The sequence below is a fragment of the Parasteatoda tepidariorum genome, chromosome 7, assembly GCF_982258835.1.
Source record: "Parasteatoda tepidariorum strain Cologne lab strain chromosome 7, Ptep-v5.0, whole genome shotgun sequence".
Lineage (NCBI taxonomy): Eukaryota > Metazoa > Arthropoda > Arachnida > Araneae > Theridiidae > Parasteatoda > Parasteatoda tepidariorum.
In genome coordinates, this window is record NC_141761.1 from 97,378,695 (window position 1) to 97,406,358 (window position 27,664).

At 27.7% G+C, this 27,664-nt stretch overlaps 1 protein-coding gene across 1 annotated transcript; it reads left to right on the forward strand.

The window, feature by feature from the left end:
- Positions 1–357: 357 nt before the first annotated feature.
- Rpt5 (26S proteasome regulatory subunit Rpt5) lies at positions 358–27,032 on the forward strand. Its single transcript, XM_043054678.3, has 13 exons — positions 358–984; positions 2,550–2,630; positions 5,082–5,207; positions 8,878–8,985; positions 9,726–9,788; positions 10,298–10,344; positions 10,427–10,517; positions 13,089–13,161; positions 15,704–15,913; positions 17,404–17,510; positions 18,237–18,382; positions 20,638–20,719; positions 26,815–27,032. The coding sequence occupies exons 1-13, from the start codon at positions 934–936 to the stop codon at positions 26,923–26,925; spliced, it is 1,296 nt and encodes a 431-aa protein (XP_042910612.1). The 5' UTR covers positions 358–933; the 3' UTR covers positions 26,926–27,032.
- Positions 27,033–27,664: the final 632 nt, after the last annotated feature.

Below are 27,664 nucleotides of genomic sequence, written 5' to 3' on the forward strand. Positions count from 1 at the left end.
GTTCATGAATTTCCGATCACCATCAAAGGAATATGACAACCTAAATGGTGAAATGTACTTTTGAGCGGGTATCATTCCATTCTGCCATAAGGTGCTCGACTTTGCGCGCGGATCTAGAGATAACCAAAGCGCGAAAAACCTCTCCAATCTTCGTTTTAGGGTCATTCACAGTACATGCTAAAAGCTCGTACATGCGAATTCATCGATGCGAGCGGGAAACTGATTGGCGAATTTCTTTTTGATAAAGTGCAGTAATCCGATTCTCATTCGCAAATTCAAATTTGTACTATAGCAGCATTTTTAGCATGCAGAATGAATGCTACCTTTCTCTCAACGGTGATCGGAAGTGCAGCAATTAGAGAAGCGGCAATGCAAAATAGCCCCGTTGTTATACTGCTTGGGTACGCGTGAACTGCATTTACGTATCAACGCACATATATGCTTGGAACTATTTCTAAACGTCACTCCCACTGCTTAATATTCAATCTTTCCTGAGCAATTTTTCATTTTATAGCAAATTAACACGCTCTTGCAAAGGATCATTTTCAAATCACGCATTTCCGATTGTAGTTCAGAGAAATTGCAGTCCCTATGGCATGCAGTGAGAGAAAGCCTTTTCAAAGAACTCTTAAAAAAACAATTCAATTTTATTGTTTCTAAGAGATAGGCCTTATCTCAACAAAATTAATTTCAAGAGCAAAGGTTTAAAGTGAGGCTCTATTACCTAGTTCCGTTCTTGCAAACAGTTTACTAAATTCTATGTAGTTTTTCGAGTTTCGTTCCTAAAGTAACTTTAATATGTCCGATTAACAAGACTTTTTAAAACTGCGTAAACTTTTTGAATTTATTGAGATATAATTGTTGAAAGGAAAGACGTGAATTGGTCTCTGGCTGATCTCTGGTGCATTTACAAATTTTGCCTGAATCATTATAATGGCGTCCACAACAAAAGATTCGAATGGTCCCGTTCCAATGGAGGAAGATGTAATATATTTGTATTTATTTGTTAATTTGACTTCCTACTTTCATTTGACAACACTTTCATTGATATGATGAAATTTGTAACTAAAGCGACTGTTACTGCTATGTATTAATTTTTTATCTGTGCAAATGTAATTTTTCTGCCGTAATGTAATGTTTATTTATTCAAAATAACGAATAGTTTTCATTATGTACTACTACAGTATTCGCTTGAAGGGTGGTTTAGAATGAAAATTTCTATCGGCTTATACAGGCCTTCATTTTTAAAATAAGGTTAAGAAATTTGGCTCAACTTAAATCACTATCTTTTACTATCATTTCTTTATTACTTTTGAACTTTCTCTCTTAACCAAATGTGACTAATTTATTGCTTACTTACTACTTGTTAAAAAATAAAATCAGGCTCTTTTGAAATTTTAATTTATCTTTTTATTTCTTTTTTGTTAAATATAATTGTAATTACTGCATTTAGCTTATGAACTTGTTGCTGTAACATCTTGAACTTAATGAAAATATATAGTTATTAAACTTGTTTTCAGTCAAAGATTTTGTATTCTTCTATCAGTTGCTACCAATGATTTCACTTTTAAACTCATAACATATCTTGTTAGGAAGAGAGATCAAAATTTTAAAGCAATTAGGAACTACACTTCTAGTGTTCAGCAGGGGGCTGATACCCACTAATGACGTCAGGTTCGGCTGTCATATTTTTCATTGTTTTTCTTTATATCCTGTTATGATGTTTCCCTGGTGGATACAAAGGATGCCCCCCAATGGATTTATGCTGGCAGAATTAAACTAAACATTTTCCATTGAATTCCTCATAATACATATGAAGTAGGAAATCATATTTTAAACAGGGACCCATTTCAATTAGAAAGTTACTCAGAAATTCGGAAGTACATTAGCATTATCCGAAGTCTAACGGAAACACTGTGTTTATTAGATTAGTTGTATAAAACCCATAATCTTAAGTCTTAAGCATTTGATTCTGTTATTGGTTGAATTTTTATCTTAATAATTGTTTTATCATATTTACAATTTTATCTTATTTCATTCTCTTATAAATGCATAATAGTTTTGTTTAAAACTATTTAGTTATTATCATGTATTTTAGTAAAATGAATTATTAGCATGATTTGTTTGTTATTTTGATTTGTTTTTGTGTTGTTTGTTAGATATGACGAGTCCTTTTTTTGAACCTTGTGTTCAATTCAACTTTTTATAGATATGTGTTAATTGATATTATGCAAACAAGTATTGACTGGGGTAAAAAAGCAAAAGATGTTATGCCTTGTCACATAGGGAAAAAAATAATGTATTGGCTATTTTTATCAATTATTCATTCTTAATTATTCATTCAATGGTTCCAAGACTGCACTCTAGTAAGCTGCCTTTTTTATTTCAATATAATTCTCCTTTTTAACATATCATTTTTAAGATGTTTCCTTTTAAAATTGGCATGCCTTTATAAAATTAGAATATGTATTATAGATAAATAAGTAAAAAGGATGATACTGTTATAATTTATTCAATATATGTACAATCCTTATTTTTTTGTTATTTAGGAAACTGTTGGAGAAGAGGTGCTTAGAATGGGCACTGATGAAATTATTAGTAGAACAAGGCTCATGGATAATGAGATAAAGGTAACTTCATTATATTATTGATTATGATTGTATAAGACATGCATTTTATCGATATATAGTGTTTTTTTTATTTGTTTTCAATTTTAACTTGTAGTTAGATCATATTTTTTGGCTTTAACTAATTATTTTACTTATCAATTATAATGACTTTTTGTTATTTTAATTAATCGGTATATATATGGCAAAATAAATGCTATATACAGTGTTCTTCCTAAGCGTGTTTAGAAGGACGCCCAGTCACACCTGCCCTTTGATTCCTATAAATGCCTCCTCATTGCCCTTTTTTAAAAAATAACCCCCCATCCCTTCAGAATACTGCCTTTTTATTTTATTTTTTAATGAGAAGATTGTATTCTTAATCTTCTGTTTTAATAGAAAGTCTTGTTCAGACTTTTTTAGTTATTGATAATTATTTAACTTCTAATTTCATTCCATAATTTTAGTAAGATTTTTCTTAGTCTAGTTATATAGTTAAAATTCACATGACATTCGGCCTAAGAGATATTCACATCTTTTATTTGGGGTATACTTATAAGTTTTTTTAGTTGTTATAAATTTTAGCATTATTTTTTTAAATAAATACCTTACATTTTAAAAAAAAAGCACCTTTAAATGTTTATTTTCTCATAAATTTTAGTTTGAAAAAAATCTTTCAAAGATTATCAATTAATCCTTATTTTAGTTTACTTTTTTTTGAAGAAAATTTATTCAGAAAATACCAAATGTTCGGCCAAATTACTATTGGTTACATCCCTACTATTATTAAAATAATTGAGCCTTATTTTAATAGTATTCATTTTTTAGATTTTTTTTTTTTTTTTGTCAAACACAGTCTTTGCCTATTACAGTGCTCCATAAGCAGAGTTTTGTTTTAAATTGCAACTTTAACTGTTCATTCATTAATTTTAATATTGATTTCAATATTTGGAAGACAAATTAGCTCTAATTCCTCTGATGTACTGCTTATAAATTTAGTTATATTGTATTAAACTACTAAATTAAATTCAAATTTAGTTATTGATTCAAGCTATTAATTTACTTCTATTTATTTTTTTGTTTAACTATACTTTTAAACATGTAAATACTTATTGCAATCTGAATAAATGTTTTTTAAACCAATTTCATCACTTAAAATAGATAGTATAAATATAATAATGATTAAATTTATGTTATGGTTCACTTTCTTCACTAGTAAGTTTTTTTTCCTGCATCTTTTAGTTTTGATTTGTTGACTTTTTTTGAGCATCTGAGAATTTTTCAACGGCTTCTGTTGAAAATTTTATTATATCATTGATCCCATCAAATAAAATGATATTGTTGAACAATGTTGAGTTTCTTCAGTATTCTCCCTAAGCGTTTTTAGAAGGGGGATCCGCCCTATCAGCACTTTGATCCCTATAAATGCGTCTTCTTTGCTCTTTTTGTAAAAATGAAGCCACCATCCCTTAAAAATGCTGCCTTTTTATTCATATTCAATTTATTAAAAAAATTTATTAACTGTTAACATAATAATTATAAATATTACAAATATTTAATAATAAATATTACAAATATTTAATAATAATTATTACAAATATTTAATAATAAATATTACAAATATTTACTTTGTTAGGATTATTCTCAATTCGTTAAATTTTTATATATTTTTTTCGAAGGGGTATAAATAAATTTTTTAAGGAATTTTAAAGTTATATTTTAAATAATACTTTTTTTTTTAAATGCACCTTTAAATATTTATATTTTAATAATTTTCTGTATAAATTATTAAAAAAAATCTTTTAAGCTGTTTATCAAAAAATAATTTTCATTAGTTTACTTTTTTTGAAAAGCAGAAATTTTCTTTTAGTATGCCTTTAAATATTATTTATAAAATACAAGTTTTTCTTTTATTTAAATAATGAGTGAAAATTACTTTTTGAAATATATGCATAAAATAGTTTAAGATGGTAACTTAAAAATTGTTTAGGATCAAATTCAGTTTTTGCATGATATTTAAGACACATTTTGATATATTTTTATGGTGTTAAGTGAGTGCCCTTTCAAAACTTAAAGTGCCCTTTTCTGTGCGGATGCACACTGTCCTTTTTTATTCCTAATGACTTGGGTTTCTTTACTGCATCATTTCTATGCAACTTTTACTACTTGCCAGATTTTTTCCCTGATTTAAAAGTGCAGTATAATGGAATAAATGTTTGAAATAGTAAGGGAAAAAATTCTGCATTGTTTTTTCAGATTGAAATAACATACAAAATTAAAAGTTCTGTGACTTATTTATTTTTTCTACAAAAATTTCTGAAAATAGTAGAATTTCTCAGAAACTCAAACCTTTATTACTGACCTTTTTGAATTATAATTATTATTTTTAATATTTTCTAACTTCATTCTCTCTCTTTCAGATTGTTAGTCATATTAATCTTTTCTGTGTTAACTTGTTTTATTATTTTTTTCAAGATTATGAAAAGTGAAGTCATGAGAATCTCCCATGAAATGCAAGCTCAGAAAGAAAAAATTAAAGAGAATAATGAAAAGATTAAAGTCAACAAAACTTTGCCTTATCTTGTTTCAAATGTCATTGAGGTAAGTACATTAATAAAACTGAATTTGATTGAACATATTTTTTTTTTAGCTTTAAGATGTCTTGACCCATATTTCGAATAATTTGTAAATTTTTTGTTAAAATTGACATTTATCAATTGACTTCAATTATATTTCCCCCTCCCCCCTAATCATTCTTTTGTATTTTCAAATATTGCTGAAAAGTTAGTTTTCTTTCTGTATTGTATGGTAAAAAAAGATGAAAAATTGTCTTATGTCCCAAATAAAATGCAACCCGGAAAAGCAAAATATGTACTAAGGAAAAAAGGTATGTTTATTGAACAAAACTTACATACAAGAAATATTAAGTTCTTGTCAATTGGAAAATTAAGCACGTTTAACAAGGTAATTGAAAACATGAATCAATATTCGTAGAAAAACATTTTTGATCTCTTCATCGATTTTTTCCTATAGTTCAGCATTAGATATCAGGAAATCAGCTTGCCCTACATTTTTAAAACATAGTCCAGAGGTGACAAATCTGTACTTTTTGGGGGTAACATTCTTTAGGAAATCTTTCTCTCCACAAAAAACTCTTTAAAGAATCTATGAACAGTGGCCCTATCCTGTTGAAATAAAAGGCAAATAATTGTAGTTTTAAAAAATAATAGTTGTTTATGTGCATATTTTGTGCTTTTTCATTTAAGTGCATAATGATGGGTCCATTCTCATTTGTTAGTTATCGAATTTATAACTGATAAGAGTTCCAAGAATGTGTTACATGTTGACTAAATAAATGCTTAAGGATAATTCATTTCCATTCATCATATGAAGGCAAGAAAAAACAAAACTAAATTTCTTTAATTGCTATTAATATCATTGTTTCGAATAGTAACAATACAATTCTGGGGAAGGAACTTCTTTGATGGGTGCAAAATTTTTTATTTGAAATTTGAACTTCATCCTGCATTTGTGGTTTGACAGCTGTAAATCATGACTCACTTTGTCTTTGCTTTTTATGAATGCCTCCCATTTTCACCCTTTCAATGCTCGTTTTTTCTTAGGTTTTGCACTTGAAGGTGCAATGTTGAAATGTTGACCCATAATTTAATTGTCAACACCTGGGCTATGAACATAAAAAGTTTTTCATCGTTCATTGTAATTGATTTCTACTTGGCTTTTAAAGCTTCTGTATTTTTAATATGATATTATTTATTACAACACCCAAATTTTGAGTCTTGCGTTAAAGTGGTCACCTATTGACCCGTCCAATTCGAGTTAAATTCCGATTTCGACTTGTTTTTGTCCACAATCCACATGTTTTTGTCGTCTATCTTTTTTCTGCCAGTTGCTGCTACAAGTCTCATGCCATTTACAAAATTTTAAATACAATTTCAATTTACAAAATGTGAAAAATTCATTTTTTTAATTAACCTTTTTGTTTGCATTATTTTTATCACCCATGTCCATAGTATTTTATCATAATTATGTAACTTGTGTTCAAAAATGTTTTTGCTATTTGTTAATTTTTGTGTTAATGACCATATATATCTAGAACTTAGAACAATAGAATATGATTTATGAATGCCCTTTTGCTTGAACATGATTTTTTTTTAAAAATATATATTTGAAAAGTGCTTGAAAATGTTATCACTATTAACTGTAAAGTATTAAGTCATTTGCGAGAATATATGTATAAAAAATTCTTAATTCTTTATATTCCTATTGTAGAATCTTTTAAGAACTAATCCAAGGGTCTGTCTAGGTTTTTCTGTGAGGTACCTATTTTGTGAAAATTCAGACATAATTTGTGAAAATTAGAAATTATATTAAAAAATCAACACAATGTGGTAAAAATGTGGATTTATCGCTTTTTAAAGGATACAAAATAAAATTTTAGGAAAAAGTATTTTGTGAAAGTACTGTTTTTCTTAAAATTGAATTTGTAAAGGTACTGCTAAACGATAGTAAATTTGGCCTAGACAGACCCCTGTAATCATTTTATGTTTTTACCCTTAAATTTGTTAGCATTAAAATGTGATATATTCAAAGTTAGATGTTTTAAGCCATGGTTTTTAAACAAATTTTTTTATATTTTTAATTCAACTTCAGAATTTTAAAAAAAAAAAAGATTTAAGCTTTACCATTTTGAATGGATATACAATAGGACAATATTGAAAGGAGTTGACATGTAAGAGTCACAAGAAAAAGGATTAAACCTTTAAAGGAGATTTTTAAGGAAAAAATTATTTAAGGACTTTATTTTCTACAAATACTTTTAGTTTAAGTATTAATTTAATGAAAAGATGGTAATTTTTTCATAAAAATATTTATTATCTTGTGTTTATTTGCTAATGTAAGTCTGTGTTTCTTTAAATAGATATAAATGCTATGTATTTTTTAATGTTTACATATTATTGCTCCTTTGCAAAATTATGTTTATAAAGTGAATTAATTAAAAGTTAAGTAATTTTGTCTAAAAAAATTTTTAAAATAAAACAGACCATCACTTCCATTTTCTGATATCTTTTAAAATTATTTAAAAAATGAAATTTTAGATAAAGTTATGATCAAAAGTATCTGTTTTTAATCTTGTTATATAATTTATTTTGTTTACTAACTGCAATCAAAAGCATTAATGGGAATGAGGTGCTATTTTGTGTTTGATATTTTATTTTTCAGTTAATTTTTAGAATTTTTTTCTTTCATCCATCACAAGCAAATTTTTATTGTATGTTTTTATTAATGATTTTAATGTTTTCAAAATGCAACGCTTGTAGAAAAGAGCATAATTCACAAGCATTGAAAAATATTCAAAATTCTTTTAAAATTTTATTAATGTAATATTTTTTTGAAAGCTTTATTACAGCATTTTTAAAAAGTGATTATTTTTGATTTACGTTTTTTAAAAGCCCTTAAAGGTGCTTTTTTTTATTAGGAGTGTAAAAAATACTTAATTTTCTATCTTTTAAAAAAGATTTTTTTTTCTGCCGTATCGATTGTCATTCTAAATTACAAAAAATGCACGATTTTCTCTGTAATATTTATCAGAATTTTTTTTTCTTCTTATGATTATATTAAAATTTTGAAAATATTTTTGAATTTTATTGATTTTATGTTTGTAAATGAACTTAGAAAAAAAGAATTTTTATTACTGCATAGAGCCTAATGTTTTTTTTTTTTTTTTTTTTGGAAAGTGATTAAAAATATTTTTTTAGTGTTTAAAAAGTACTTGTAAGGTGCTTATTTTTTGTTAAAAAATTTGCTTATGTTATGTACACCTGTATTATGTTAAAATATATCTCACAATATATCTTTGGATTCTGTATTTATTATTAAATCGTTATCACTAAAAAATCGTATGTATACAGCTGATATATTTTTATTTTTACAATGCCAGTCGTAAAAGGAAACATTAAAAGCATGTATATGGGGGACTGGTAAATGATGTTGTTTCGATGCATTTGTTATCAAGATTTTATTTTTAATCAATGCATTCACCCTCGTTAGCGACAATCTTTCAATACCAGATAGAAATGGATAAAAAAAAAATTAACTGAGTTTTAAGACAAACGAATATTTAATGTGCCGAAACGACATTGCTTTCCGTATAATATATATTGCAAAGATTTTTTAAAAATTTCTTTGATAGAGTGTATTATTAAATTGTTTCATTATTTTTGTGTGTGTTTAATCAATTTCTTTCTTCTAGCTGCTAGATGTTGATCCTCAGGAACTGGGTGAAGAAGATGGAGCTAATGTTGATTTAGATTCACAACGTAAGGGAAAATGTGCCGTTATAAAAACCTCCACAAGACAGGTTAGAAATTTTTTTTTTAATGCAACTGAATGAGCAAGTTTTGATTTTAAATTATTTTTTGGCTTAAGCAGTATTACACATTAAAATTATTTTGGTAAATACCAAGATATTTGTAATATCACTTAAGAGAACTTTTAATTAAAATACCCCAAAAGTCAGGGAAAATGGATTAGTTAGAGTTTGAAGACAAATCTTTTTCTTTATCTCTGATAGAAAATAAAAGTGTCATGTTGTTATTTTATGTCTCAGAATGAGGTATAACTGGAAAATTAATAATAATATTTGTACCACCTGTTCAAAATTCAGAGGCATATGATAAAATCAGTCGTAAAAAGTCAGGGAATTATTGTTTTTTTACCTTGACTGTTTGTGGTATCCTCTTCTAACTATCCTTTTGATAATATGTGACTTCTTAACCAAATTGCTATGTTTCATGACAATGAATGACAATCTATTTTATTTGTAGCTGACTTTTCATGATTTATTCTTAAATTACGTAATTATAAAAGTCATTTTTGGAAGCAACTTTAAATAATTCATTATTCATTTACATAATGTCTGTCTAATTTCATTTTTAATATAATTATTGTTTCTTATGAAAGAATTTTTAATTTTTTTAATTTTTATAATCCATTAAAAGCATGTAGCAGTTAACATAAAACAATTAACTTTTTCCATTATTAGTGTTTCCCATTTAGTTTACTCTTATTTATTCATTTCTTTTTCTTCCCTATTATTAGACTTACTTTCTGCCAGTTATTGGTTTGATTGATGCTGAAAAGTTGAAGCCAGCAGATCTAGTAGTAAATATCTTTTTATATACATTATTTTTTTTCTCGTATGAGTTATTAAAAACTGCAATGCAATATTTAAACAGATGTCATTAAACTTTTTTTGCAAAACCTTCTGTTTGCAGTAAAAATGTGTAAAAAAAATTTTTTTTTCTATATGATAAAACAAATCATGCAAAAAAATTTTTTTTTAAATCTTCAGAATATCTAAAGATATTCTGAAGATTTGGAAAAAATTTTTTTTGCATGATTTGTTTTATCATATATATATTTTTTTATAGTTTCAATTACCTCAAATAATCGAGGTTCGATTATAAATGGAAAACATATTTTCTTATGTTACTAAACATATTACCATAAGACTAATCAATTTTGCAAATTACAACTTATTAAAATCAATTTTATTTTATTCTTCTCTTTTGTACACTCATGGAAATATTTGCTTTCCCCCCATCTTTAATGTAATAAATAAATATTTGTTGTACATGCTTGCTAATTTTTATTTTCCATTATTTATTTAGGGTGTCAACAAAGACTCTTACCTTATTCTAGAGACTTTGCCACAAGAGTAAGTTTCACTTTTTTTTCTTTTTTCAAAATATGAAATTACTCAGGAAGCATGGTTGATGAATAGATTGAAACTGTTTTAGGTATGATTCACGTGTCAAAGCCATGGAGGTTGATGAACGACCCACTGAACAATACAGTGATATTGGTGGCCTTGATAAACAAATACAAGAGGTATACCTTATCAAATTATTTCTTGTAATCATCATTCTTTGTTGCAATCAATAATTTTTATGCTGCGATACAAAGTTTGTCAGGGAGAACAAGATAAAGCTGGAATTGTCAAGATTTTTGATTTCTTAGTAAAAGTCCAGATATCTCTCTTTTCTCTCAAGATTTTTCTTCTTTTATATTTTCTATATATCTTTTCTTTCGTGTTTTCTTTGTATTTTTAACTTATTTTATGGGTTCTGTGTGCTTGCAGCTTATGCACAGTAAATAAACTTTATTATTTTTCTAAATTTTCTTTGTATTCTTTTTTTCCTCTTTATTGTATTATATATAAGAGACAACTTCTTTCAAGACAAAATTTGAAATTGCTTTTCTTTCACGTGTTTCGTACAAATGTTGAGACTTTATTTCGTTCCTTAACATACTGAAATAGTTATTATTCCTAATTATATTTATTTTTTAATTGTCTAAAATAATTTTTTTTTTTAATTTCTCGTTTTGTTTCATTTATTTTTTGTGGAATATTTGTCTATTTTTATGATGCAAATTCTATCAAGTGAAAAATGTATTTTAACCTTTTCCCCCCTCTAATATCTTTCACTTTCTTTGACATACACCTATCTATGCATGAGCTTAACCTGCACTTTTCCCCACTTTTTGAGGAAAGTATTTTTCAGCAGCTGTGAACTAAATTAGTCATTACAAGTTTTAGAGACAAGTGCAAGAGTTTTTATTTTTAGAGAAAATATTTAAAAACTTGTAAAAATTCCACAGATTGGTACCTTTAAATATTAGACTTTTAATGTTTTACTTTCAGTATTTTTTAGAAAGTTTGTTAAAGTATGTAATTTTCTTTTTGCTAGTGGGGAATTTTCTTTTAACTAGTGGGGACCACAATATTGATCATTAAAGGTGCAAAGCTGTGACAGGTGTTGTGCTACTATGTAGGTAATTGCGACACTATAGTAGTTAAAGCCAAAAATTGACTTGAAATTTCTACAAAACCAGTACTCATATTTTTATAACCATTTTTCATTAAACTGTGAAATTATAACATTGAAATTTTAAAATGTAGAATATATTAAAAATATTAAGATAAGGGGGTATTTAAGCAATTGTTGCACTAAGTAATTGTTGAATTGCAGCAATTGTTGAATTAAGTAATTCAGCAATTTGTTGCACCTTGAAATGTACTGATTTAAAGTGTTCAAAATTTTTAATCCTTTGACATTTTGAAATTAATTTTTATATGTTCTTAACCAACCTTATTCAACACAAATGTCATTCAAAGATTTTTTTAAAATTTAATCAATATATAGTAAAAAGTTATAAAATTAATTTTTCCACAGAGAAAATTATTTTTTTTTTCAATCAAGAATGTGAAAAAATTTAAAATGTTAAAATTCTGGGGATGAAAAAGTAAAAACAACTCATTAATAAATGAGCATTGACTTCAAAACCTCTTATCTCTTTACTCTCAATATCTCAAAATATATTTTGAAAAATAAACTGCATTGTTTTAAAGGAAAACAAATTAATAAAAACTTACTTATTGTTTAAATTTATATTAAAAATTGTTTTAACAAAACTTTAATATTTGATGCTGAGATTGGTGTCATTATTTCAATTTTCTGAAAACTAATCTTTAAGGCCTCCTTATTACTTGCTCCATGCTATAAAATTTTGTATGTATTTTGCTGTTGTGTTAAAAATTTATAATTTGTAACTTAGTTGTAATTTATAAATTGAACACCAAGTCCCAAAGTTGGAGTTTTGGACGTGCTTAACTGGTTTTGGACAGGGCACATGGGTTTTGCTGTTTTAAACTGTCCTAAACTCTCTTAAAGTGTCCAAAGCCTTGAATATTTTTAAAAGGTAAAAATTTTATTTGTGTAACCATTGTACACATAATAATTACATATATTAATAAATATTTGATACTTTTACTCTAGTTTACTTTTACTTTAGTTTACTTTTTTACTTTAAATTATTAAAGGAAAATAATATAATGTAATTTAATAGGAAAAGATTAATGACTTTTGAAGCTGCACAATTCACCTAATAACAAAAGTGAATACCTTATCCTTTAAATATGCTTTTAATACTAATAAATTATGTTTTTGCCTAATTATAAATAATGCAATATTAAAAATAATAATAAATTTTTTTAATAAAACATAAACTTGTCTTCATTTTGTTTCTTGTTCAAATATTAACATTTTATTTTACACATTATTTTTTTAAAATTGTGACATAATTTGAACAAAAGGATCTTGGAGAATTCGAACAAAAGGGTATTGGACAGAACGGTTTAAACCGTTGATTAATCCATTCTGTCCTAAACCTTGCCGAATTTGCCGAGCCCAATTTATTTTAATCCCAAAGTTGATGAAAATGTTCATTAATTAATTAGTAAATTAATGTTTCACCCAACTAATGAAAGGTGGTTCAAATTAAAATTGAAGAACATTACAAAATATGAAAAGCTTCATTTCACGTCTGTCTCACCCTCTACCACTCTTTTTTACCATGTTAATAAAATTATACAATTTTAACAAATGTTTTGTGTTTCAGTTAATTGAAGCTGTTGTTCTTCCCATGACTCACAAAGAAAAGTTTGAGAACTTAGGAATCCAACCACCAAAAGGTAGAGTTCTTACTTTTTTTATTCAAATTTTATCTTCATTCAAATTTACCCTATGAACTCTCTTATGTCAATGATTGAGATAACTCATCTTACAGGAATACTCGTTGCTCTCTGTTGTATTAGCAAATATGGTTATTGATTGCAATTTATTATTATTTTTTTACATTAAAATAATTTTTTTGAAAAAGGAATTTCAATTACAGTTGCTGCGGGGAAACTCTACATGTTATTGCTGTAATGAAATTATTAAATAACCATATTTTTGGTATTTCATAAATATTTATTTATTTAAATCTTAGTAAATTTTTTTTTAACCCAGTAAACAGTAGTTTATAGTTCTAAAATATAAGTGATGTAAGAAAATATGAATTGATATTAAAGAAAAAATTGATATTTTATTTAGAAAATTTGCATATTTACTTCCTACTTAAGGTGTGTCATTTATTTTACCATTACTATTTGATAACTTTTGAAAATTTCACTCCCCTGCAATAAAAATTCAAAGATTATGTTTCAGGCAATTTTATATTAAACAGTTTTTGAATATGTCTATGGAAAATTTATCAATTCTTATTTTTGTTTTTCTACAAAAATTAATATACGTTTCAGAGATTCAGCTAGAATTTGAAAACTACAAGTGCTTCGGACCCAGAACTTCTGAATTCTTTTTTTTATTTATTATTATTATTTTTTTTTTTTACTAAAAATGGTTCTTTATGAAAAAAATACAAATCTCAGATTTATTTAATACGGTACAAAGTTTTAAAGTTTAGTTCTTTAAGACTCTTTAACGTTTAGTTTAATTTTGTCAGCCAGGCATGGTTTTTTGTCCAGAACAACCTCCAATAGAAAGAAAGAATAAACAAGCTAAAAATAACTAATGCAATTGTTTTGTATTTTTCTGATAAAATAAAACAAATAAAATTAAGTCTTGTAAGAAAGTTAAAACATTTTATTTGAAAAAAAAAAAAAAGCACTAGTTTCATATTAATTGTAGTTTTATCATGAATTTTAAAACTTTTACTGTATTAAAACAATTAATTTGATTTTATATATTATTAGTTTTTTCTATATGCAAATTAATTATTATCTTATGTATCTAAATTATGTGTATTTATATTCAGAATAGAATTAATGTAAAAAGTACTCTTAAGATTTTTCTCAGCTGGTTAGATTTTTTTTTACAATTTTTTTAAATGTTAATTGATTTTTATAGTTTAGGTTTAACTTAGCTTACTATTTATGGCACAGTAAAATAAATTTTAAATATACAGATTTTTTAACAATAAAATAGCTAAAAATAATTTTTTACCATGAAATTATAATATTTGTGAATCCTAAGCAGGATATTTTAAAGCTGTTAAAGTGTAAAAAAATAAATAATTTTTACTTTGCAATGGAATTTAAAACATTTGTAAAGTTGTAAGTTTTGTCTTTTAAACTAAATTTTTAAATGTCTTTTAAACTAAATTTTTAAATGACTTTTAAACTAAACTATTTTAGAAACATACTTAACAAAGTTTTTTTTTTCTTTCTTCATAACTTTCAATTCAGAATATTAGAAAGGTTGTAAAGCTTTATAAATTGTTTTTAAATTTAAAATTCTTCATTAATTTATAAATGAATGTTAAGTAGTTTGAATAAAAAGTCACAGTTGAAAATTTTTACATTATATTTCATAAATTATAATTATTAACTTCATGATTAAATATAAAAAAATAAAATATGTGTTAAAAAGATCTATTTTCAAATACCTTTTGCATATTAACAGTTTTTCAGAGTATTCATACATAACAGTATTTGATTATAAAATTAGTGAGTTATTTATAAGTATAATTTTTAATTTATTAGTATTTACAGGGGTCTGTCTAAATTTTTCTGAGAGGTAACTATTTTGTGAAAATTTAGACATAATTAATGAAACTTAAAAATTATATTAAAAAATCAACACAAAAATATAGATTTATCGCTTCTTATGGGATACAAAAATAAAATTTTAAGAAAAAGTATTTTGTGAAATTACCATTTTTCTTAAGTTGAGTTTGTGAAGGTACCATTAAACGGTGGTAAATTTGGCCTGGACTGACCCCTGATTTATAATATTTGTTAATGATACTTAAGCAGTCTTTTTCATACAATTAAAAAATTAGTAATTAATATAATTAAACAAAGTTTTATTATATTTCTTTCCATGAAACTTGGAGAAAAAATAATTGTTTTTGTTTCTTAAAAAATTGATGAAATTATTTTTCTTTCCAATTGTTACTTTATAATATTCTCTTATTAATCTTAAAATAATGTGTTAAATAGCTTATATATTACTCCTATTATCTAAACTAGATTGCAATTATTCTAAACTGTTTTAATATTTGATAAATCTTGTTTAAAAATGCATTCTTTTTATTTCTACTGCTTGGGTTGGAAGATAATCTATTATTTCTGGGGCCATTATTCAATAGATTAAAGTCTTTTCAAAATCTCATATTTTTCTATGCCTTGTTTGTGATTTATATTATAGCATGATTTTTTTTCTTCTTGTTAGGTGTCCTTCTGTATGGTCCTCCTGGTACAGGAAAAACTCTAATGGCTAGAGCCTGCGCCGCTCAGACAAAATCAACTTTTCTTAAATTGGCTGGTCCACAGTTAGTTCAGATGTTTATTGGTGATGGTGCAAAACTAGTACGAGATGCCTTTGCTCTAGCTAAAGAAAAGGCACCAGCTATTATATTCATTGATGAGTTAGATGCAATAGGTAGGCAGTGTCATTTTTCTGGCCAATATACAATAAAACATTTAAAAAGCCATGTTAGCTGAGTGGTTAAGGCCCTCAACTGTCAATTTGAAGGGCTGTGTTCAATCTCTTGTGGTGGCCTAAAGTTCACCAGCTTCAGACCAATGGGTGCCAGCTTGTCTAGGTAGTTAAGGTGGCTTTTGCCCTATGCTGACCAAATTGCCACTAGGACTGGACCGTCTTAAGATTTTGACATCGTGATATATCGTCATGCTAACATCAAGATGTTTTGATAATTGATACATTAATGTTTTACATTTAGTACTGTGTAAATTCACACTTAGTAAGTTGCATTTTTTTTATAATAATTTCTCAATATTTCAAGGCGTGTATGTCTGCAAAATATCGGTTAAAAAACATTAAACAACTTGATTAGTTGTAAAAAATCAACAAGATTTGCATGCTCACAATTAAAAGAAAATCCTTCCATAACTAAGAGATTCAACAACACTTCGATTGTCAATCATATTCAGATTAATCATGTCAGCAAAAGGATGAGTCACGATGTAAGAAAGAGGGGGAAAGTTAATGATCATCGTCACAGCTATCACTGCACACTTACGGAGTGAAATGCTCTTTGCGCAAGCTTACAGGCATCTCAATATCGCGCGTGTAGACATTGATGTCAACGATACATTGTGAAATATCGTACACATTTCAATAAATCACAATTTCCGATTCTTTGAAAAATTGCCAATCCAAACATTGGACTACCAATGATTGCTTAGAATCCATATTTTCTAATGCATCGATTTATCGCCCACTCCTAATTGCCACAATCATTCCATTGGTTATGAAATTGTATAGTCTTTACCTCCATGACCCTTTTGCCCTTGACAAACTGTTGTGGGAGCGTTTTATTTAAAGTGAAAATTTCAATGGGTATGCGGTAAATCAGCCAGTGAATAAAAACAGCAAAGAACTGAACAGCAATGGCATCTAGCTGAGAACTTTGGCAATCATTCGATGCTTAAGCAGTTCAAATACTGAGAAAGTCAAGATTGTTTTATCTAGAAATTTTAAACATTCCCTTAATTTCAAATTATATCAATTTGTCTTGCTTTCCTTTTTTTTAATATATATATAATTTTTGGATATCACAAAAAAAGGCGACATTTACTATTATCAATAGTTTAAATTAAATGCTTTATTAAATATTCGATTTTTTATCAATAGTTTGAATTAATGCGATTAATATTTATTCTGCTCTGGTTTTCTCTTATAGTATTGAATTAAATGCTTTATTCTTTTATGCCAAATTTACTATGTTTTACTTTTGAAATGTATAAAGCAACCTGATAATTGAATTTTGTTTTAATTCTCCCCACTCTCAATTATGCAGTCAGTAGTTGCTTAGTTAACAAACGTTTTATTATTTTTTTTCTCTGTAAAATGTTAATCCTTTTTAAAAAAAAGAAAAAACTCAAACAATTTTCCCCCCATCATCTTAGGTACCAAGCGTTTTGATAGTGAAAAGGCTGGTGACAGAGAGGTTCAAAGAACTATGTTGGAACTCCTGAATCAACTTGATGGTTTTAGTTCAAGTACAGATATAAAGGTAAAGTTCAATCACATTTTTTATACTGAATTATATGTTTATTTATTTGAATCTTCTGAATGAGTTTTATCCTATCTGGCAGAAAATAGCTAGGAACCTAGTGGTATATAATATTAGTATGATGTTAGTCCTCATTTTGCTTCGATGACAATTTGCACATGTCTGGGAATACTTTATACTAGTTTTTGATATGTGGCCATGGAAATTGACTTCCAGGTATCCATCATAGCTGAAATGAGAATGGTTGATTATGTAATTTCTGTTTTAATTTGTCTAAAAGGTGTTCAATTAAATTTAGATAATGGTTTTGAGAAGGCCAGTCCATTTTTAGAGCAACCATTTTGTCAAAGCATAGTTGAGCATGCCTCGGAGTGTGAATAGAGCAGTTATTCTGCTGGAAGTGAAATGGGCTTTCGGGGAAGTATGGCCGTAGAGTTGATAGAACAGCATAGTCCAGATCTCCCACATACAATTCAGAGTTCATGTTTTTTTCCACAGGGATCCTGACTAAACCATGAGAAACATTCCCATAACACCTTTTGTTCTAGACAGATCCTCTCCTTAAGGTGGGTATTAAGATTCTTTTGGCCATATATTGTATTTAAGAAGAAGAAAAAAAAGGAATCAAACTCTATCTTCCTATATTCCATAGACTATTAATAATTATTGTTGTTCATAGTTTTTTTAGCTTATCAATTAGTAATGATATTTTGTAATTTATTTTAGGTTATAGCAGCCACTAACAGAGTGGATATTCTAGACCCTGCCCTGCTAAGATCTGGCAGATTAGACAGAAAGATTGAATTCCCTCATCCAAATGAAGAAGCTAGAGCCAGAATCATGCAGATTCATTCCAGGAAAATGAATGTTGAGTAAGTGTTCACTCACATGGCAATTAACAGAGACACAATTCAGTTCCCATCAATCTTTGTATTTCTTTTGCAAATTATTGCTTTATTTTCCAATTTATCTTTTAAATGAAAAAAACTGAAGACCTTATTACAAGAAATGTAGCCTAATCCTTTTTACAAAAGTTGATTTTGGGTAAATAGTTATTAGAATTTCAAAAATTTCATTGTACTTCATTAAATAGTTACCTCAGTAAAATAATTCCATTTTCAAAATCTATTAATCTTGTTACAAATTTTGTCTTTTGAAATATTTTTGTTTTTTATTTCCTTCCTTTATCATAATATTAAAATAAGTTATATTTTATTATTTTTCATTCTTAAATCAATAGTTTGTATTTAATAATAGTGTTATAATCTAATATTAAAGTAGTTTAATTCTCTTTTATTTTTATCAAGTATCCATTCAACGAATCTTTCAATAGAGAATCTGGGGTTAAATCATAGGTTATCACTTTTGCTAAAACACTCAGAAAAAAGAAAGGTTTTTTCTTCATAAAATGTAAGCAACAAACTTGAGAAGTCACACCTCTCTTAAAAGTAATGGTAATAAATCAATAATAATTTAAAGTAAATTTTCATTACAATAAAAATTATGTAATGTAAAATCTAATCAGAATATAGGTCAGTATAAATGAACTTATAAGCTTTTTTCTTCTCAAATTATTTTATAAATGTTACCAGTTTTGCAGTTTAATAGTATATATTTTAATCTAGCTATTATTTTTGTTAAGGATAAATTTACTGTGATTTATTTATCTTTGATTCTTAATCAAAAGGGAAAATGACAGGCTTTGTTATGGCATATGATTGTTGTTATTGAATATTACATCAAAATTTTATCGTTTAAATGTAAGCTAAGGATGTCCAATTTTTCCACTTCCATATCCAAATATTTTTTTTTTATATTTTAAAACGCATGAGGTAAATTTTCATTTAACTCATTCTCAGCTAGCCAAGTACAGATGATTATATGGTATCTATTAATGAAGAATGATGATCTATAAAGATAAAAACAAAATTAAATTATTATATGTTGCCACCATTCTTTTAAAATAACTATTAAGTTTATGCCAATAAACCATGTGTTATTGTTGAGAGAAAACATATTTTCTGCGTTAATAGTTGGATGATAATATGCATCCTGCTACCACTTCTGTTTTATTGACACTAAGTGAAAGGAAAAATTTACTCTAGTGCAGGATTGGCAGTGAAAGAGTTAATAATATTTGGTCTTACAGAACTTAATTATTAATAATTAATTAATTAAAAAGTATTGTAAATCGTAAAATAATTTTTTAGCCAAAACATTACTTTAAATGGCAAAATTAGGTGGATGTTAATAGAAGTATCAAAAGAGTTTTATTGTAAGATTAAATAAATACTTTGAAATATTGAATTGTTGTTCTTTATCAAATTAAATTTAAAAAAATTATATTTGGGACAAAGATTCAATATATAATTTTCTCTTGCATTTTTATGATTATTTAATATTTATATTTGTAATTAAAGCATTCAATTTTTTAATGATTTTGTTTTAAGTGTATAAAAAAGATTGTAATCTGTTTATTTAAATTATGTATTAGGTATTTATTCTGAGAGTCATAAATTAATAATTCCTCTTTCTGATCAATTCAAAACAATGTTATCTAACAGTACAAACAATTTTATGTTATTTATTTCCAAAAATATACATTTCAAAAATACATTTCAAATATACAAAAATATACATTTCCAAAAATTTTATAAAAGGAAAAATATAAGATAATGTTGAAAATTATTGATTGGCTTTTCTTTAAAAAAAAAATGTTTGAATCAAGGTAAGTCTTTTTGTCAGAATTTCGTTTATTTTAGATTTAATGATTACAGCACGATTCATATTCAGATATTTAAAAATTTTGTATCTAGAATCATTTTCATGCAATTTTAAGATTTGCGCATCAGTTATATATCTCAATTCATGTTCACATTATAATGTGCATTCCTGCACTTTAAAAATCAGGCATCATGATTTTTTATTAGAACGTTTATAATATTCTAAAGGAGACTTTCTACATACTTTTTTCTCTCTCTAATTTTAGGTATTTTTTTATTTATTTAAAATGCATTTAGTTTGTTACATTTTTAAATTTATATTTTCAGCTATCGGTTTTTAACCAAACTTATCCATGTTAAATATGTTGAATGATAAGTTCTAATTTATACTTATCTAATTTTAGCCCTGATGTTAATTTTGAAGAGTTAGCGAGGTGCACTGATGATTTTAATGGAGCTCAATGCAAAGCAGTTTGTGTGGAGGCTGTAAGTTTGTTAAAATATTTCTCTAAGTTCCTATTGTGGTTATACTCATAAATTTACATTATTTATTTCAATGTTTAACCAACTCTGATTTAGTTTGGTTAATTATTTTGTTTTTACTATGGTTAATTATTTTGTTTGTATGTAAAAATGATATAACAGTTACAAATTAGTAAATGAGCTGTTATGGGCATATGTACATGCAATTTTCTTAGCATTATATTAATTTAAATCTGCTATTCCATTATTTCTTCAAAAATAATAATTTGCAATTAAGTTATGCCTTAAAGAAGATTTAGGTACAAAAATTCATCTCAACAACAACATGAATTACATGTTTCCTTTAGGTTTTCTCTAACTAGTATTTTTACAACAAATACTTAAAAACTGAAATGTATGCAGTGTTCTCCCTAAATGTTTTTCGAAGGGCAGCCCATGTTCACCACCCTTTTGATCCCTATTAATGTGCCCTATTTGTGAAAATAAGCCGCCATCCCTTAAGAACAATGCTTTTTATTATATTTTTTCAGGAAAATGTTTTGTTGAACATCTGTTTTAATGAAAAGTCCATTTCTGATTTATTCAGTTATTGATAATTATTTAATCTTTAATTTCATTCCATCATTTTTGTTTCTAATGTTCAGTTATATAGTTAAAATTCAGCCCCAGAGATATTCACATCTTTTATTTGGGTGGTATATTTATAAGTTTTTTAGTGATTAGATTTCACCAATATCAGTGGGTGAAAAGGTTTAGTGCTCAGAAAAACGAAAGTGTGAATCATAGAAAATTTCTGGCAATTAGGGTGATTAGAATTAACATGACGGAGCAAAGAGACTGCAAAATGTTTACGATAAGCAGAGGTGGAAAAATTAACAGATTATATGGAACTAGCTACAAGAACACCTAAAAAAAGGTAAATTAAAATTAATTTCCGCATCTAAAGTAAATTGAATGTCGGGGATTACCCGAGTTGACAAGAGAAAGTAACTCTTGAAGAGCTATATAGTAGGGCCGGGATAGCCTGGTTGGTAGGGCACTGGGCCCATGTCCAAGAAGTCGTGGGTTCGATCCCCGCATAGTAAATGGTGATGTATGCATGTTAAATCTGTCGACTCTCAAAGTCCTCCATGTTCCCATAACAAATCATACCTCTGAGGGTACTACTGATCCAGCAGTTTCCTTGTCTTCTGGATTGGTTCAAAATTATAAGGCTACGGAGTTGAACATTAGTAGTCGTAAGCCCAAAAACTGGGTCAACTGTTCAATGGCGGATATAAAAAAAAAATAATAGGAACATATCATAAACATAGCTTTAAACAATTAATAGCACATTCGTGAAAAGAGAAATAACATCAAGGAGAGCATAGTTTTGTTAGAGGGGAAGAGATGTGCTGGAAGGGAAATAAAATCATGGGAATTTTTAATAGTATATATATTGTTGGAAGTTAGAGTGAAATGATATGTGTTAAACAGTGAGCAAGATAATAGCACGGGATGGAAGTTTGAGACAACAGGTCTAAAAGCAAGTTAAGGCTAGTGAATTTGAAGAAGAGCATAGAAGCAAGCACAATCTGAAATAGAAGGAATAACATTTAGTGTAGTCTGAAAGAGGTCAAGTACTTTTTATTTTATTCTTAATAGCAGTAGAATGAGAAGAGGTAGGTTCAGATATTAAATTGTGTAAGGTTCATAGGCTAGTACAGTGGTTCCCAACCTTTTGTGGACCATCGCCCCCCTATTGGGGTTGGCTGACACATATCGCCCTTTCTCTTTTTGCTCAATTCATTGTTGTTTGTGAGCAACCAAACACGGAAAATATGCTAAGTTATTTGATTTTAATTTAAATTGTAATGCAAATAAGGAGGCACATTTATCCTATCATTTTTATTAATTAAAAAAAATTGTGCATCTTTTTTTTTTTTTCAATAAGAAATGATATTTAAAATGGAATAATCAAAACAAAAGTACATTTTTTTTTAAAATTCATATTTTAATGTAATCAAGAGAAAGTTAAAACGTTAACAACTAAAATTTGAGAAAAAAATGAAGTGTGAGAAAGTACATTTTCACCACTTCAATGACTGCCCTGTGCTTGGTGTATTTCAAGTTAAAGCTTGAATGTCAGATTTTATTAGGATAATATTTATATTATAATATTATCTTTATATTAGATCTTAAATAAGATTATCTTAATTAAGATTATGCTCGATAATATTTATCGAGCATAATCTTAATTTATTAAGATAAATTAAGATTATGCTCGTCAGATTTAAATGAGGGTCTCCTTTGAAGCAAATGTCCAACCTATCTCTTTGCTTTGTGAGCAGCTGGAAGACAGAACTAAATCCTCTCTCCACTAAATATGTTGATGGGAACGAGATGAGAAGTGGCTCAGTTTGTTTCCTCAATTGTGGATAAGTGTCCATAAACTTTATCCAAACTAACTCGTAACCGTATTTTTTAAAGACGACTTTAGCCTCACAGTCATACTTCAAAACTAAAACCTCAGTCTACAAAGAGGAAGTGAGCTTATCCACAACTTCAAAAGAGAAAGGATCGAAAATTCAATCCGGAATTTCTAATTTCATCAAATCTTTAAATCTTGATTCCATAACTGATCAAGGTAATCAGTAAAAATTAAGATTTTATTTTCGAGAATCTCGATGTCTGCCATTGAACACTTTTTAAAAGTTGGAAATTACATTAGCTCTTTGCGATCAATGTTTGACTTGTAGATATCAAACTTGGCGATGAATGAAGATATGATTCCCTTATCCTTGATAATGTTCATTTTATTTCCTTGAAGTTTAACGTTGATTTCCTTCATTTTTTTCAAAACTATCAGTGAGGTACGCAGTTTCCAACTTGCGTTGCTTCAAACTCTCACTTAAAACAGGATCAGTGGTGTCGAGAAACTCAGTAACCGAATCCAGCAATTCGAAGAAACGGCTCAGTTTCCTTTTGAAAGCCATCTCACAGCGGTATGTAGGAGCAGGAGTTCGAAATCTTCATCATTTTCATGGCAAAGTTCTCGGAACAAACGGTTATTAGGAGAATTAGCTTCTATTTTACTAATGCCAGAAATAACTAATTTTTCGCCGCCAAAAGTTGACGATGAATGACATAAAGAATGGTGAGATAACTTCCGGTACTTCTTTTTTAAGGTGACCCAGAAACCCAGTATGACAACCAGACATGGTTGGAGCACTATCTGGTTGCACAAACACTTACATTTGTGAGGGGAATTTCGTTTTCCTCAAAATAATCTTTGACCAATTCAAAAATCGACAATCCTTTTATATCTGTGTTCAAAGTTCTTGTAAACAACATTTCCTCGTTAATCTCCTTACTCTCATTTATGAATCTCACTTAAGCTAAAATAACTTTGTTATCTATCACAGTTGATTCATCAATCTGTAACGCAAATTTACCTTCTTTCAAAAATTTGATGAGTTTTGATTCAACGTTGGCGGCCATCTCGTCAATACGCCTGGAAACAGTATTATTGCTCAGAGGAACAGAGTGGCTTATCAAATTTCCGCCTGCGATACCAAAATGTATGATGAAAACGATCCTGCACTTGATTTTTTTTTTTTAATTTTTAACTATCATAATTCTTTGTCTACGCCAGAACCATAAGTTTCATACATATTTTTAATTTCAATCTCAAATAGCTTTTGTTATTAATATTATTAGCAATTTTTATCTTTTGAATATACGTCGCCCTCTGATCACCCCCCTAAGGATAATCGCCCCCTTTAAAAGCTCTATCGCCCCCTTTGGGGCGATCGCCCCCAGGTTGGGAACCACTGGGCTGGTATATCCTCATCATGATTATAGTAATTAGATTTGTTGAGAATAAGTCCACCCTCTTTTACCTGCTTTGGTAATGAAAATTTCAAAATGAGAATTGAGTTCATGAATAACTTGTTTTTAAGAGTAGGTGAGATTAGATTTATTTAAGTGTTTATTTGAAGAAATAGTGTTGGAAATTAAGTCTCAGAGAGAATAAATTTGACCAGAAGAAAATTTATTCGCTCAAATGTTGATTCTAATGAGACAATAATAGTTGAAAATTTGGAACTAGCTGCAAAATTTGAGCCTAAATTAAAGACTCCTTGTGTCTTACTAAAATTAGATTACGAAAAGAATTATGGGTAATGGTTTGACATTCGGGTGCAATTATTCATTAACTGAAATCAGATTATTCAATTTTACCTAAGCCTAGTTTTGTTTTTCCCAAGTACTATACTGAGGAAAAGGATTGGCAAGGGTTAAATGCATGTTGAAAAGCTCTCTCAATATCAAATAAACGTTTACAAATATGTTGAATAATAGCACATAGAAAAGCCGATTCGCACCTGTTAACAATCCTATCAACACGATAAGATTTATTAATGCTACATTTGATTTGAGCAAAATTAGGAACGACTAATGATAGGAATAAAAACAAAAAACCCTAACTTTAAAGAAAACACGATCATTATTCTGACATTAATCTAATAACAATTTCTACTGCTATTTCTAAATTTTCAGTTCCCATTAATAATGCACCATTAAAATCAACATTTAAGCGAGTAAATTTTCTTCTGGTCAAATTGATACTCTCTGACATTTAATTTGAACACCTCTTCTTCAAAGAAACACTTTCTAATTGTTCTGTGAAGTTCACTAGCCTCAACTTGCTTTTAGACCTATAGTCTGGAATATTGATACGGATGCTATAAACTTGCTCGCTATTTAGCATGTATCATCTCACCTCTGACTTCCAGCAATACTGTTAAAAATTCCCATGATTTTGTTTCTCAACTAGCATAGCTTTTCCCTTTCAATAAAACTATGCTTTTTTATATTTATCTTTTCACTATTGTTTCATTTCTTGTGCTATTGATTGTTTAAGAACTATGTTTGCAATAATTAATTTTACTACTATATTATTGAAATTGAAGATATTATATCCCTTGTCAATTCCTGTATTCAGCAAACTTTTTAATTCAGTAATTCTGAATTACTCAACTTTTTAATTCAGTTAACTAATTCCTATAAACAAATTGAGGTTTATTTTAGCCAAGGGCAATCCCATATCTCTCATTGTGATAGATTCATGCATTATTTTGATGATACATTTGTCTTCATAGGTAGTGATATTGCTTTTCAAGAGTTGCTTTTTGTTGTCATCTCAATTGACCCAGTCATTCAATATACTTTTTTTTTTTTTAATGTTCCTGTAATTAAATACTCTGATCATTTTTTCAACATTAAACATCTGTAAACATTTTGCTGGTTCTTTACCCCCTCATGTAAGTTCATCCTGATTTTCAGAAAAATATCTGCATTTCATTCTTTTGTTTTCCACCTTTGTGCCTATTTCTGAACTTAACTTTCTATGCTCACTTGCTGCTAACAATGAATTTAACTCTTTTATAGTTGATTCAGCTCATGCTAAACTCATTAGAACCAAATATCCCTCTTATCCTTGCAGAGAACTTGCTACTTTACCGGGGGTGTTTTTTTCTTCCATTTTTAGGCCTGTTAACAAAATTTAATTTAAGTCTCTTAAAGATCCTATCAGTTTTGATAATCCCTAATGCATTCACCACATTCCTTGGCTACTTCCTGCTATCATATCTTCCTGTTATCAAGAATACGAAAAATTGTCAATTGCTGCACATTGTTCGAATCTTGGGCATAAATTCAATTCAGACAATGCCAAAATTATTTCCAATGCAGTCATTTTGATGCCCTGGGATCATGTTTATTCATATGGATTCTGATTCCTTTGTTAACGTCATTAATTCCTCACCACATGTTCATAGCTTGTAGAAATGCATTTTACCTTGAGTTTTTAATAAAGTAATATATATACTGCTTACTAGTATTCGTTTTTTTGCTGCAAGCATTTAAAACTTATGTAATAGTATTGATGGATGCTAAATTAAATTATTATTAAAGACTGTTACACTGCATGAATCTACAACTTTTATTAAGTACAAAGTTGTTTTAAGAAATATGAAAACCTAAGTGATTAATAAAGATATGAAATTACTTACTTAATCATTTTATCGCTTATCATTAAAATGGTTATTTTTGTTTAGGGTATGATTGCTTTAAGAAGGGGTGCAACTGTTGTTACTCATGAAGATTTTATGGATGCTATTCTAGAAGTGCAAGCCAAGAAGAAGGCAAACCTGAACTATTATGCATAACTTTTTCTCATTCTTAAACTGTTTATAGGAAGTTGCATTATTTATAAATTAAAGTCTCATTGTTTCTTAACTTTCAAATAAAAGATGTTATTTTAAGTGTTTATAAATCATGTCTATGAGTCAATGTACTAACCAGGAATTTTACTTCATTGGTTTTTAAACCATCTTGTTAGTGTCTGATTTCAAATTAATGCAATTATAATTATACTGTGTGGTTTTTACTATTTGAATCTTCACTGTTTGAGTTTTTGATACTTACAAATTGGTGAGAAATAAATCAGTTTAGCTTGTAAATAGCGCACAACGCTTACAAAAATTACTACAATCGAACCTTGTTAACGCGAAATCGGCGGGTCTATCATAATTATTTCATGTTAACAGAATTTCGTTTTATCCCATACATATAGCTGCCCATTCTACTGGATTTTCCAAGTTTTTCCAGGTCTACTGGTTTAATTAAAAGTCTCCTAGTTTTTGTACATTTTAGAAAATTCCCTAAAAGTGAGTAAGTCTCCTAAAAAAATCCCTATTGAAGCGAATTTTTGTACGGATTATTGCGTGCTTGAATATCTTATAAGTATTACTAACACATAATGATGCAAAACTGATTTATAGAAATCAGTTCAAAACTTTTTTTGTTCTAAAATGTTCAGTTTATTTTTATTCAGAACTCTCTTTTTAAATTAAAAAAAAATATGTTAATTATCTTTGATGAATTAAATACCTATTAACATTCGAA